A 12931-nucleotide genomic window follows, 5' to 3' on the forward strand; every position below is an offset into this window, starting at 1 on the left:
TTAAAAAGTTAGCTACACAAAGCTATAACGTAAGTAAGTGTTTGATTGTAGATATTTAAAGTTAGCCTGAAATGCTGTTTAAAGCCTACTTTTTTATTTCATAACATATCTAGGAGTAAAAATTTATATTTTGAGAGTAAAATTTAGGAGAGACTAGATTTTATCCAGAAAAAATTTATCAGATGGTGAAAAGTAGTAGAAAAAAGTATTAAAAGAAGAAAAAATGAGAGTAAGAAAATACATTTTTAATAAAAGTTTAAAGCAACATTTTTTTTCCTTTTCCAATAATGCAGACCCATGAATTGTTCATGATGAAACCAAAAAATGTTTATTTAAAAAGTATAGTATTCATGAAAAGTGACAGTAAATACATTTATAATGTTGCAAAAGATTTCTGTTTGTACAAAAATATGACACAGCCCAACTTCTTCCAACATTGATAATAATAATAAATGTGTGTTGAGCAGCAAATCAGCATATTAGAATGATTTCTGAAGTATCTTGTAACACTGAAGACTGGAGTAATGATGCTGAAAATTCAGCTTGGATCACAGCAATAAATTACATTTGAAAAATATATTACAATAGAAACACTTATTTTGAAATTGTAATAATATTTCACAATATTACTATTTTTACTGTAAATGCAGCCTTGGTGAGCAGAAGAGACTTCTTTCATTAACAATACTTTTGAACAGTTGTGTATATATATAATGCAGTATTTTGTTATTCCTGAAATGCAGATGCTACACATGCTCAATTTTGTGCATTGTTGCTTTCTGAAACACAACAAAAGCACTGCATAAGCATTTGCATAAACTGTCTTCAACATTCAGTTTCCCTTTCACTTCAACTACTGACACTGCAGAGCAACAATTCGAGCAGAATACACAATTAGTCACAGTCAACATGTTCAGAGCAGTTACCTGAATAACAACACAAAAACAAAAGCTTAATAACAGGAACCCGCTATGAGCGCAACAACACACATCATGTACAGTAGACACTTCTGGAAAATGCAGTTAAGCTAGTGAGCAACTGGCCTGAATGGGAAAAATGTGTGGATAGACTGAAGAAAAGATGGGAATGAGTGTGGCTGGAGTTTGAATGAGTGGGAGTTGAAGGAATCGCGGAGGGAATACCACTCTCACTGAAGCGTGACTGAAGAGCAAACCAGACAGAGTGGAAGAGAGAGAGTTTAGAGTGTGAAAAGCAGCGGCAACACTGAGAATGTTGTATTGATTTTTTTTTTTTTTTTTTGGAAGTGGAATGAAACAAAAAGTAACGGTTGAATCAAAGCACTGTGATTGTGATGATTAAGATCTGTAGTGTTGTTACTGTGAAGTAAAACTATATTTAAAAAATCATAAATTCATGAAATAAAAATAAAAAAATTCTATAGTATTATAATTACTAAAACTAAAATTAAGGCTACACTGTAAAAAGTGATAAGTTGACTTAACTTAAAAAAATTGAGGAAACCCGTTGCCTTAAAATTTTTAAGTAAATGATAATTTAAAAAAAATAAGTTGATTGAATTGTCAAGTTCACTTAACTTTTTTTTTATTATTATTATTATGTACTTAATAATTTTTTTAAGTTAAGTCAACTTATTACTTTTTACAGTGTATAGCTTACAATAAATCTATATAGAAATATATATAAAAAGTAAGTCACATCAAAGCATGATTATGATGATTAAGATGCATGACTGTTAATTGAATGATCAGTTACTTGCGTTGTTAACGTAAACTAAAACTACTACAAGTTGTTTTTATTAAAATAAATATTTAAAGATTATTTATAAATGATTAATTAAAGAACAAAACCTAATAAAACTTGAAATGAAAACATAACAATTAAAGCTAATTAAAAATATTAATAATTACTATAACGGTATATATACATAATACTAAAATAAATAATACTAAAACTGATTGAAACAAGAAACAAAAACGATTATTATGCACTAAAGCAGAGAAAGCCACGGAGTCTTTGTATTAAGTCAGTTTTGATCTCACCGTTCAGACAAATAAAACTCCATCACGTCCAATTAAAAGAAGATACAAACAGAAACAGACACACACGCTGAATGAGGATAATAATTTCACAAAATATTATTTTAAAGTAAAGCTAATTATAATTAATATGTACTGTAGACAACCTTGAACTCAAACTTTAAGGACATTTACATGATCTATAAAGCATTTTAATCGTTCGAAACATCTCCAAAGGAAGATTTGAACCAATCGGGTGGAGCTTAGCAAAGGGTCAATTGAATCTAATAGAGATTTACAGTAGCGAAGCTAAGAATGTGTCACACGCACAAGAAAAATCAAATAAAATCCACAAGACATAAACAAATGTAATGTAGATCTATTTTCTGTCAGAACAGAGCACAACAAAAGGGTCAGTTTACTTCATTAGATTTCTCTAACTGCTCTTTATATACCTCCATCTCTCTCTGAGGGAATTAACGGCTCGGAATAAGTTGCTGGAAATGCGTGTGAGTGAGAAACGGCTCTCTATCATCTAATGAACAGAAGAGAAAAAGAAGAGACAGAAATCAGAGAATGAGAGCGTTCCTGGCGTCTGCCGAGCCTCACTGTGGATTCATGTTTGTTTTGTTTGTTTGATTTGCTCATCGTAAAACCGCTCACATAATCCATAACTCACAGAGAGACTGAGAAAAAGACAATCAGAACGACAGCGACGCTTCCAACTACAATTCTGATTCCAATTAGATTCAAAAATTGTGATGTAATTGCAGAACCTTTTAAATTCTACAAAGAACTTTTGATTCTCTAGTTCTTTAGAAAACCATCAAAGAACCCAGAACCTGAATCATGAATTTATAATAGAGCAACTCAAGAACCCTAATCAGCCAAAAATCCTTTTTTAAAAACAATAATGTATCTTTTAGTAACCTAAGAACTAAGAACCCTTATTTTTAAAGACAACAACCCATGGGCTTGAATTAATCTATCAGGAATTGACTGCATTGTGAAAAATGAACATTGCATACCAGAATAGAGTCAGATGATAATGTTGTTCTGGGAATCAGGCCATAATTATTTAACAGGATTCCCATGATCATGGAAAACAAATGCGACGGAATTTTAACATTGTGATTTCCAGACCTGAAAAAAAAAACAATCATGAAAAATAATCAAATATTCAAAAGGCATGGGAATTTCTGTAGTGAATCCAAAATTTTCCAGTTACACTCGGTTATAAAATATTCAGTCAGCTAGAAAGTGCAATTTGTGAGTGCAGTCTGAAATGATTTTTACAAATCCTTATTCAGTAATCACAAAGAACAAAACACATGGAAAAGTAATGGAAATTCAAAGGAGTGGAAACCAGGAATGGATATAAAACTGAGAGTCAAGTTCATCCTCCAGAGCATCTGTACATACTGTATCCCAATGGAAACATATCTATTTATATTTGCTGTTATTGAAGTAACCTGTTTTAAATTACTGCATTAACTAGTGGCAAGACCATAGAAAGGCTACATTAGTAGAGCTATAAACTAGGGTCAGTTTTGAAGAAATGTTGACTTCCTCCGTGTAAACATGACATCTCTCTTTTTTTAAACGAAACAGTTTATTGAAACTTTAGACATAAAATTAAAGGCAGACGTTTGGGCAATTACACTAAGGCCTTTTGCTAAAAAAAAAAAAAAAAAGTATAAACTATCAATAGATGACAAGGCATGTAGTGGATTGTTTCATTTTGATCATTTAGAGGCTATAGAAATTGACGCATCAGATATGACACAGTAGGCTTTACGGAGTTAAGACTGCACTGGAGTGTGTTGTACATTCTGAGCTGATATGAAACTAATCAGAGAATGTGAGCGCAGCATTTGTAGACATACGTGAGAGGTGCGGGCAGCAGATGGTGGGAGTAATTCTGCTGTCCCAGCTGCTCACAGGGCACTACAGAAGACCCTTGTCCCAGCAGGACCTCTGCTCAGGGGAAGTGGCCCTCAGAGAGACAAACACACACACACCACACCACATGAAACACACCGCAAATCCCACTGAAAACAACTAGGGAAACTCCTGGTTAGTTCAGAGTGACTTAACAAGGTCATATCACGGACAACTAGATTGTTCTTGCTCTTTTGAAATAAGTGCTTGACTCTAATATTGAGATTTGTTCAAACTAAACTGCAAAAATGACTCAGAAATCATTATGGTCATGACATCACAATCACATTACTATATGACCTACTACTTTTACATATCATATAAACATACCACAGAAAAAAAAAAAAGGTAATTGTGACTTTTTTGCTCACAATTCTGAGTTTATATCTTTCAATTCTGAGAACCGTGAGGAATAAGTCCAAATTTGTAGAAATAAATTCATAATTGTGAGAAAATTAGTCATTATTGTTAACTAAAAAGTCACAATTACCTTTATTTTTTTATTCCGTTGCAAAAATAAGCTTCCATAATGCTGCCTCCATAGTTTAATTTGAACAAATCTGACTTTTTTTCAGAAATACAAGAAAAAAAAACTCTAAATTGATACTTAGAAACTCAGAAGTCAGAATTGTCAGATAAAAATTCACAATTACCTTTTATTAATTCTCTGGTGGAGATTTTTTCAGTTTAAATAATTAAAGTTTAAATAACAAGTTTATAACTTTGCAATTGCAAGAAAAAAGTCTCGATATAAAATCTGAATTGCGAGAAAAAAGTTGCAATTACATTTTTTATTTGTTGGAAGAAAAACTTCTATAGATCATAGATGTTTTTCTTTCTTTTTGCCTTTATTATGATAGGACAGTGTAGAGATGACAGAAAGCGAAGTGGGAGAGAGAAAGGGGGGTGGGATCGGGAAAGGTCCTCGAGCTGGGATTCAAACTCGTGACGCTCGTAGCACATTGGCGCTATGTGTCGGCGAACTGCCCGGCAAACAACTAGAGAATAAAACGTTCTTTGTAAAGCTTTTAAAAGGTGATTTTTATATTGCACATTGACACACAATGTATAAATGATAAATCATAGACCACATCGCACTACAGACTGCCGGACAGCTCAACCTAGACCACTTTAGTACACACTAAACCACATCTTGGAAGAGCGATGGTGTCAGAGAACGAGGTTAAAGGAGATGGAGGGAAGGAGAAAGAGGGGGGGAAATGGTCACAGGCTGTGGAAAAGAAAAAGTGAGAAAAAAAGAGTGTGTGAGAGAGATAGATGAGGGTTGGCTCAAGGTACAGGACGATGTTGTGAATATTTGATGCTGATGGATCCATGTTCACTCCAGCGGAACAAACTGGATTGAAGCTCGACAGTAACGCACACATACACACACACACACACACAGTGCTGCTCAGGTGGAAGAGTCTCATTTAGGATCAGGGCCATTTGGTCTTACACAAACGCTCATTTCTGCTTTACTGGGCCCAATCTACAGCAGCACACCTGTGTTCATTGCTCTTGATGCATTTCCACCTGCCAACACACACTTACACCTGTAATTTATATCTCTGAAAACATCGGTCCTGCTTGAGTGCAGCTTATACAGGAGGTTTGAAATGCTTCTACTGGTCTTCATACCATATTCATTCATTTCCTAATGACTTTGCCACATTAAATCATTAAAAACCAAAATGTCATACAGCAACTGTCTAAAATATTTCTTCTCTGCCCTTTTTCTTCAAAAGTAAAAATTTTGGAAAGTAAGTAATTAAGAATCAAATTCACATGCACATTAATATAAGCATTTATTACATTTATGTTCACAATCAAATTAATTTTAACATTGATCAGTGTTGTTATAATTACTTAAATCTAAAACTAAAATATTAAAAAATGGTTTAAGTTAATTGAAATAAAATATAAATATTAGGTGAAAAAAGCCTTGTCAACTAATTTAAATGAAATAAAATTAAAATCGAAGTACAAAAATTGCTAAATTTGAAATAAAAGTGGATTAAATTAAAATATAAAAAAACTAAAAATTAAAAATACCTTACAAAAGCACATAAAATTACTAAAATGTAAACTAAAATATTTTTAGGTATTTTAAATGAAGTTGAAATAAAATAAAATTAAAACATTAGATGAAAAACTTTGAAATAAAAAAGCTAAATAGAAATATACTTTTTAAAAAAAAAAAAAAAAAATAATAATATAAAATAACTAAAACTTTAGATAGTTTTAGTTTCAACGAAAATTAGAAATGTTGCCTTGGCAAATAACTGAAATTTTAAAAAGCTGAAGTTTTAAAATTGCTAAATTGGAATAATAATAATAATAATAATAAAGGTAAAAATACATTTTAAAATATGAAAAAGGTGACAAAAGCACTTAACAAAATTACTAAAAACTAAACTAAAATCTAAAAATAAAATGAACTGAAAATATAAAAATAAACACTAATTCTAAATATTAATAAATACTATAATATTATATAAATGATACTAAAATACGACTGACGTTAACATTAACATTAAAATTAATGCAATGCAGAATCAAAAACACATTAAATCATTCAGATTCGCTGTATTGGCAGTACTGCTAAACGTCTGCCTGTCTTTCTGTCTTTCAGGTGTAAATGCAATCTCCACGCGTCTCAGTGTTTGTATGTGGACGGCAACTTACAGTGTCAATGTGAACACAACACGACTGGACAGGACTGCCAGCGCTGCAGAAAAGGATTCAAAGCCAAGACCTGGAAATCAGGATCATATTTACCAACACCCAACGGATCCCCCAACACATGTGAGTCAAATACACAGGAAGATCTTGCTTCCCTATGCCAAATGTTACAAAAAACACCTAAACACACATAGAAGCAGAGAAAAATCATTAATTGTAGGTATAAAATGGTTATGAATGCAACTGCATTATAAAATCAATTGCACCTGGTCTCCAGTGTGCAAATATCAGGTCCTCATGAATTAGATCAATCCATTTTATCATATTCTACTCCACAATGAAACTGAATTAATTATCTCTAAAATCATCCCGCACTACAGGACTCTCACATCTAAGCCCGTCACACTGAAATCTCCTCATTATTTTCTGGGTTCAGAATTCCTCGACCGGAATTCCTCTGAGCTTCAGAGATCTTTACACTCCGACACACACACAGAAAGCAGATGGACGGTTATCCACCAGCCTGGATCTGATTTATCCCTGAAAATGTGGACAAAACGATCAGGAGGAACTCGCTTGTGAACTGAAATGAGAGATAAAACAAAAGCAAGACAAAGGGGAAAAAAGGCAGATGAGGACAGAGAGATAGAAGGAGAAACAGAGATGAAAATGAACACGAATTTCATTTTTCCTCCCTTCTGTACAGTGTCCAAAGGGAGATCCTTTGGAACACAACATCCCTCCATTTTACCAGCAGCACTCATGATAAAATAATAATCTAGGGCAGCACACACACACACACACACACGCACGCGCGCGCGCACGGGTGAATCCAGCAGACTGCAGATCTCAACACACTTCACTTACACACCCGAGCGCTGCAGAGCCTTTTAGACTTCACAGACCTGTCAGCTCACAGTAAGATCAAGACTGCTGGTGTGGCGGCCCAATTCCCAGAGAACAGAGAGGAGAGCAGCGCAGACGCACACCGCCATACCGGCGTTCCAGCCTACAAAATGTTCCCAAACACACACGCACAGGTTCCTCTGTGGAGAAAACGGCCCAAATCTGCACTAATCACTGTCTGAACAGGAAACACTAGATCTGTTCCAAAACCTAGTGAGCTGCCTACCTAGACAGCGAACCAAAAGACTTCATTACGCTGCTTTCGTTTGGTCAAAGATGCCAGAAACCTCAGTGCATTTCAACTAGTGCAGCAAGATTGTTTTCTTTTTAATATATGCTAATTCAAGTCAACATGAAATTAAAACTGACTATCCTTATTTTTCATGGAATATTGCAGTGTTTATTATAAATCAGTGTGTTTCACTTTCTTAATTTTACTGCCTTCATTTGGCCAAATATTTTTGGCAAAAAAGGCCAGAATACCAAAATGCATTAAAACGAGCACAGTCAAAAATCGGATTAAAATTGCTGTTAGGGTGTTTTTATACTTTATTTCAATATATGCACATATTTATTTAATATATGCTTATTAAAGCCAACATCAAAACTGATAATTCTCTTTCATGGAATATTGCAGTGTTTATTATAAATAAATGAGTTTTAATGAGCATTTCATGTGTATGGCACTATTTCTTAATTATGCTGCCTTCATTTTGCCAAATTTTTGGCAAAATAGGCCAGAAAACCAGAATGCATTACAACGAGCACAGTGAAAAAAAAAAAAATCAGATTAAAATTGCTCTCTAATTAGGTTTATGATCTAAAATATTTCATATTTTAATATTTCATATATGCATATATTTAATATTTATTTAATATTAATATATGCTCATTAAAGTCAGCATTAAATTAAATCTGTCAATTCTTGTTTTTCATAGAATGTTGCAGTGTTTATTAAATAATACATTTCATTTGTAGTGCATTTTTCGCCCTAATTACACTGCCTTCATTTGGCCAAATTTTCTGGGCAAAAAAGGCCAGAATATCTGAATTCATTGCAACGAGCGCAGTGAAAAATCACAGTTTGATTATTTGCGTAATTTATTTAAAATATGCCCATTAAGGTCAACATGAAATCAAAATGGACAATTCTTATTTTTGGATGTATTTTGGTTTTTTGGATGTGAAATTTACAGATATGCCAAGCTGAAAGATGTACTATGTGGGAAGGACTATGTGAAGAGTTTTGAAAAAGTGACATAAGTATTGAGAAATATGTCCTAGTGATTGAAAAAAAAAAAAAACTGTAATAACAAAAATAAAAATACTGAAAATATTTACACTGTGCGTTTGCGCTTTGATACTAATAAGTTAAGCTTGGATGTTTTTTTATTTTGTCGTTGATTTGTTTTTAACATCTAGCAACGTTTCTGATATAGAATGTTCCAAATCAGTCACTCATGATGTTTCATTTCAGTTAGGATGCTCCCTTAGAAGGCAGCTGTCTATGTAGAAAGCACTCACTAGGTTTTGGAACAAAGCCCCTGACACACACTCTCTCTCTCTCTCTCTCTTTCAGGTTCTCAGGCATTGGCTGGTTCTTCTTCTGGTTCCAGTAAGTACCGAAACCCTCAACAAACGAGAGGACGGGTCTTTCATCCTCTCTCCTCTCTCTCTGATATGTCAGTCATCCCTCGCTCTCTCTTTCTTCATTGTCTCTGTGCTCCATCCCTCGTTATGTCTTCTTCATTTTTCATGGGCCGCCCGTGGCTTTCATCAACGTCAGAACGCTGAAACTAGCCGCAATTCAGCCTAACATCAGAGAGCAGGAGGAAGAAAGATAAAGGGAGATACAGAGGAAGGAACAGAGAGAAGCAGGAAAGATGACGTGATGCCTTGAGGCTTCAAACAGAATAAGAAATATTAGAGATTCACTCTGAAGACACGCCTACAGCATCACATGCACTAAACACACACAATATCAGCCCACATCTAAGAAGGGATTTCCCAGAAAACAACAGTGCAGCTGGTGGGTCGATCTCAGGCACAGCCCTACAGAAACTCACCAGAAATCACCTTAGTTACAGGAGTTATTGTTACAACAATAAAACTAAAACTGAAACTAAAACAATAAAAACTCGGTGTTGACTAGGACCATTAAAAATGATTTTTGTTAACTGAAATAAAAATAGAAATATTGTATAAAAAAACGTAACATAAAAAACAACAAAATGTTGCAAATAACTGAAATAAAATCACTTTAAAATGTACTAAAATTTAAATAAAAATGAATTAAAGAGTAATGTAAAAATAATTTGAAAGAACAAACACTAAATAATAAAAGTAAAAAATGATAAAAATGACAAGCATATAAGAAAATTATTATAAAAAAAACGGAAAATATAAAATAAAAGCTAATTTAAAATATTAATACATACCATTATTTAGAGACCTCTTTCATAACTCATCATCAACTTGTTTTAAATGTTTTCATTAATCATTAATGTGAATGATTTTCTATTGTGAGTAGAGAGAGAGTGAAAAAAATTCCAATAATGAAATTTATAGCGAGCTGCTTACCTAATGCTTATAGTGATTTTACAGTAATAACAGAAACTATAATAACTACATTATCAGAGGGACTATGTTTACCTTGGTAAATGTTTCTAATGGGTACCTCTACAAGACGACGGTCACGTGTCATTTTGCTACTTGTAGTTTCAGCTGTCTTTTAGATTAGATGCCCATTATTGCCGCTATTATCACATATACAGCAGGACACTGGAGCGGAGGATCCAAAATTCACTTTTTACCACACCTGACAAAACAAAAATATATAAAAATAGTGATTAACTGGCCAATTACTCACTACAGTTGCATTTGACACTTGTTGAGTGTGAATTTTGGGTGTAGCTCCGTGAAGGTGAAGGTAGATCGAGGATGTGTTTGTATGCGAAAGTGTGAAAGTATTTCAAACACAGATCTGAAGGATCTCAAAGCACTTATAACTGCAGAACGCTTTACAAAACACATGCAGTTTAACTCTGCCAGAAAGTTTTCTCAAACTCGCTTGACTTTATGCGTTGTGGCGGAGCATGTTTCAAGAAATGCTGAGTAGATCCCTGCCCGTCCTGTCGCCGTAGTCATAGTCTAATTTTAAAACTGTCTGTGTTCCTGTGGAAAAGCACTTAGTGAAAGTGAAGCCCGGAACGCTGCAATGTCAGGACTTTAAGAGCGTTTGTGTAACGTCGTAAAGCTTTAAACGGCCTTCCAGCGACATGATGCTGATGCATCTGATGCGTTCAGGAAAATTAGCATGATTCAGTATGGGAGTCAACAGGAAATGATGTTGGGTGAACTACCCCCCCCCACACCTTCAACCTATAAAAAAATCTGGAGCACCCAACCCCCCACGAATCCCCATCCCGCTTCAAACTACCAAATATTTTCACTAAACGTTATGAAAAATGAATGTTTGTTTTATTTAAAAACCTACAGGAAAAAAAACCACCTGCATCACTTGAAATATTGAAAAATGAGAATAACTGTTATTCACTCTGTTGCGTTGCACAGCGACAAAATACAGTAGAACCCATTATAATCAGTGACGCTGTCTACACTGGACACGACAAATCCCCAACATTAAACTGATGCCTCGTTCTATATATAACGTACTGATACAAAGTTCAAATGATTTGCAACGGTTGCTTTGTCGCGTTCAGTATAGACTGTTGCGGCGCATCGCGACAACTGTAGCATCTGGTGTAGACACGGTGAGTGAAGCCGAGAGCAAGATATGCCTCGTCATGTTTTCCACATTTAGCATATGAATTACCAGCACCTGCCTGGGTCTGTGCGACTTCATCTACGGCTTTCACAAACCGATCCATCTCCCATTCTAAGTTATGTCCATTGGCTGTTTATGGTTTTATTTATTTTCTTTTTCTGCGGATGGCCCCACATTTTGAGAACCACTGCTTTAAGGCATCAACACATGGCTCTTTTTGGGTTGTGTGTGTGTGTAGCATATGGCCCAGAGAAATCAAACTCATAGATCATGTCCATGTTTTCTCTCCCCTGTAGTCTAAGGGTCCAAGGGTCTCCCACACAGGGGGAACAACACACACACACAAGCACATAACATGCACACACCACACGTACACAAACACACAAGCTCAAACGTTCAAGAGAAGGAGATGATATGCAGGCCTGTGTGTGTGTGTGTGTGTGTGTGTGTGTGTGTGTGTGTTCCTATTAATGTGTGCTGGATGAATGTCCTTCTGCACACACACACGCAGGGATTATACGGTCAGTGTGTGTGTTCAGACAGGGATTACGAGGTCAGAGCGGCGAGTCTGATCCTCTGGCTGCTGGTTGGTCAGTTGGGCAAATAGCCACAAGAAGTAGAACAAACCAGTACACACTAACACTACAGGAAATGACATCACAGCAAAACACAGTCAGTGAATGATAAATTCGCTTTCATTCAGAGAAATTACCATGATTCAGTTAAATATTCATTTTAAGTGAATGATTAATATGATACATACAAAACACACAAACAAACAAACATGATCCCTCCTCTTGACAATCATACAACTGCATTGTGATTTATTATTATATATGATATAATATTTATTATATGATATGTTATGAGCAACAAATAACAGGACATTATATGATAGGAAGAATTATCCACATTTGACTTTGAATGGACCGTAGCATGAAATTAGACTCTGTCTGTCTTTAAGACCCTGTGTTGCTGTAGTTTCAGCCGCAGGTGTTGTTTTCAGATGCTTATTATTCGTCTTGAATGCCAACAGTGACTGACACTTCAGCTGAAGAATTCACTACAGCTATAACAGAATCACCAGCTTTGAACACAGGTGGGACAGTGTCACTCTCAAAGGCTCCCGTAGTTGTAGCGATAAGTAGTAACCTAGAACATAACGCGTAGAGTAATATACTAGGCCATATAAGGCACTATGCAAGTCGCTGCCTTAGTGCACTAGCAGAGCTTAATGATGATGTAATGTGCCTTAATCCAACAGAGCGCCATCTGCAACTACACGAGCGCACACACGCAAACACACATGCACCAACACATGCATACTGACAATCTGCATGAAACCGCAGCTTCATAATCTATCAGCATCTCACTTAAGACCTCTGATATTACAAATGTGCTCTGGTTAGATAAACTGATGACGCAGTTTGGAGATGACTGAAATGACTGGCATCCTTTCTGCAATATGGACAAGCAATATCAGCCACACGTGTTTTTCTCATTCTCGACTTGTTGCACTGAAATGGCAAATGTGAAGACATTTTTATCTGAAATAAAATAATAAAAATGTAAAATCACTGTATTTATGATAATTAAACTGCATGCACTGATTTAA

At 34.9% G+C, this 12931-nt stretch overlaps 1 protein-coding gene across 3 annotated transcripts in view; it reads left to right on the top strand.

Annotated features, from left to right (window-relative positions):
- The window catches only part of ntng2b (netrin g2b), a 76635-nt gene that overhangs the window by 47969 nt on the left and 15735 nt on the right, over positions 1-12931 (top strand). For all 3 annotated transcript variants that reach the window (XM_058759229.1, XM_058759228.1, XM_058759230.1), the window contains 2 exons: positions 6574-6746; positions 9109-9144. In XM_058759229.1, coding sequence (XP_058615212.1) covers positions 6574-6746; positions 9109-9144 — 209 coding nt within the window. The remainder of the gene's footprint in view (positions 1-6573; positions 6747-9108; positions 9145-12931) is intronic.

The sequence above is a fragment of the Onychostoma macrolepis genome, chromosome 21 (assembly GCF_012432095.1).
Source record: "Onychostoma macrolepis isolate SWU-2019 chromosome 21, ASM1243209v1, whole genome shotgun sequence".
In the NCBI taxonomy this organism is placed as follows: Eukaryota; Metazoa; Chordata; class Actinopteri; order Cypriniformes; family Cyprinidae; genus Onychostoma; species Onychostoma macrolepis.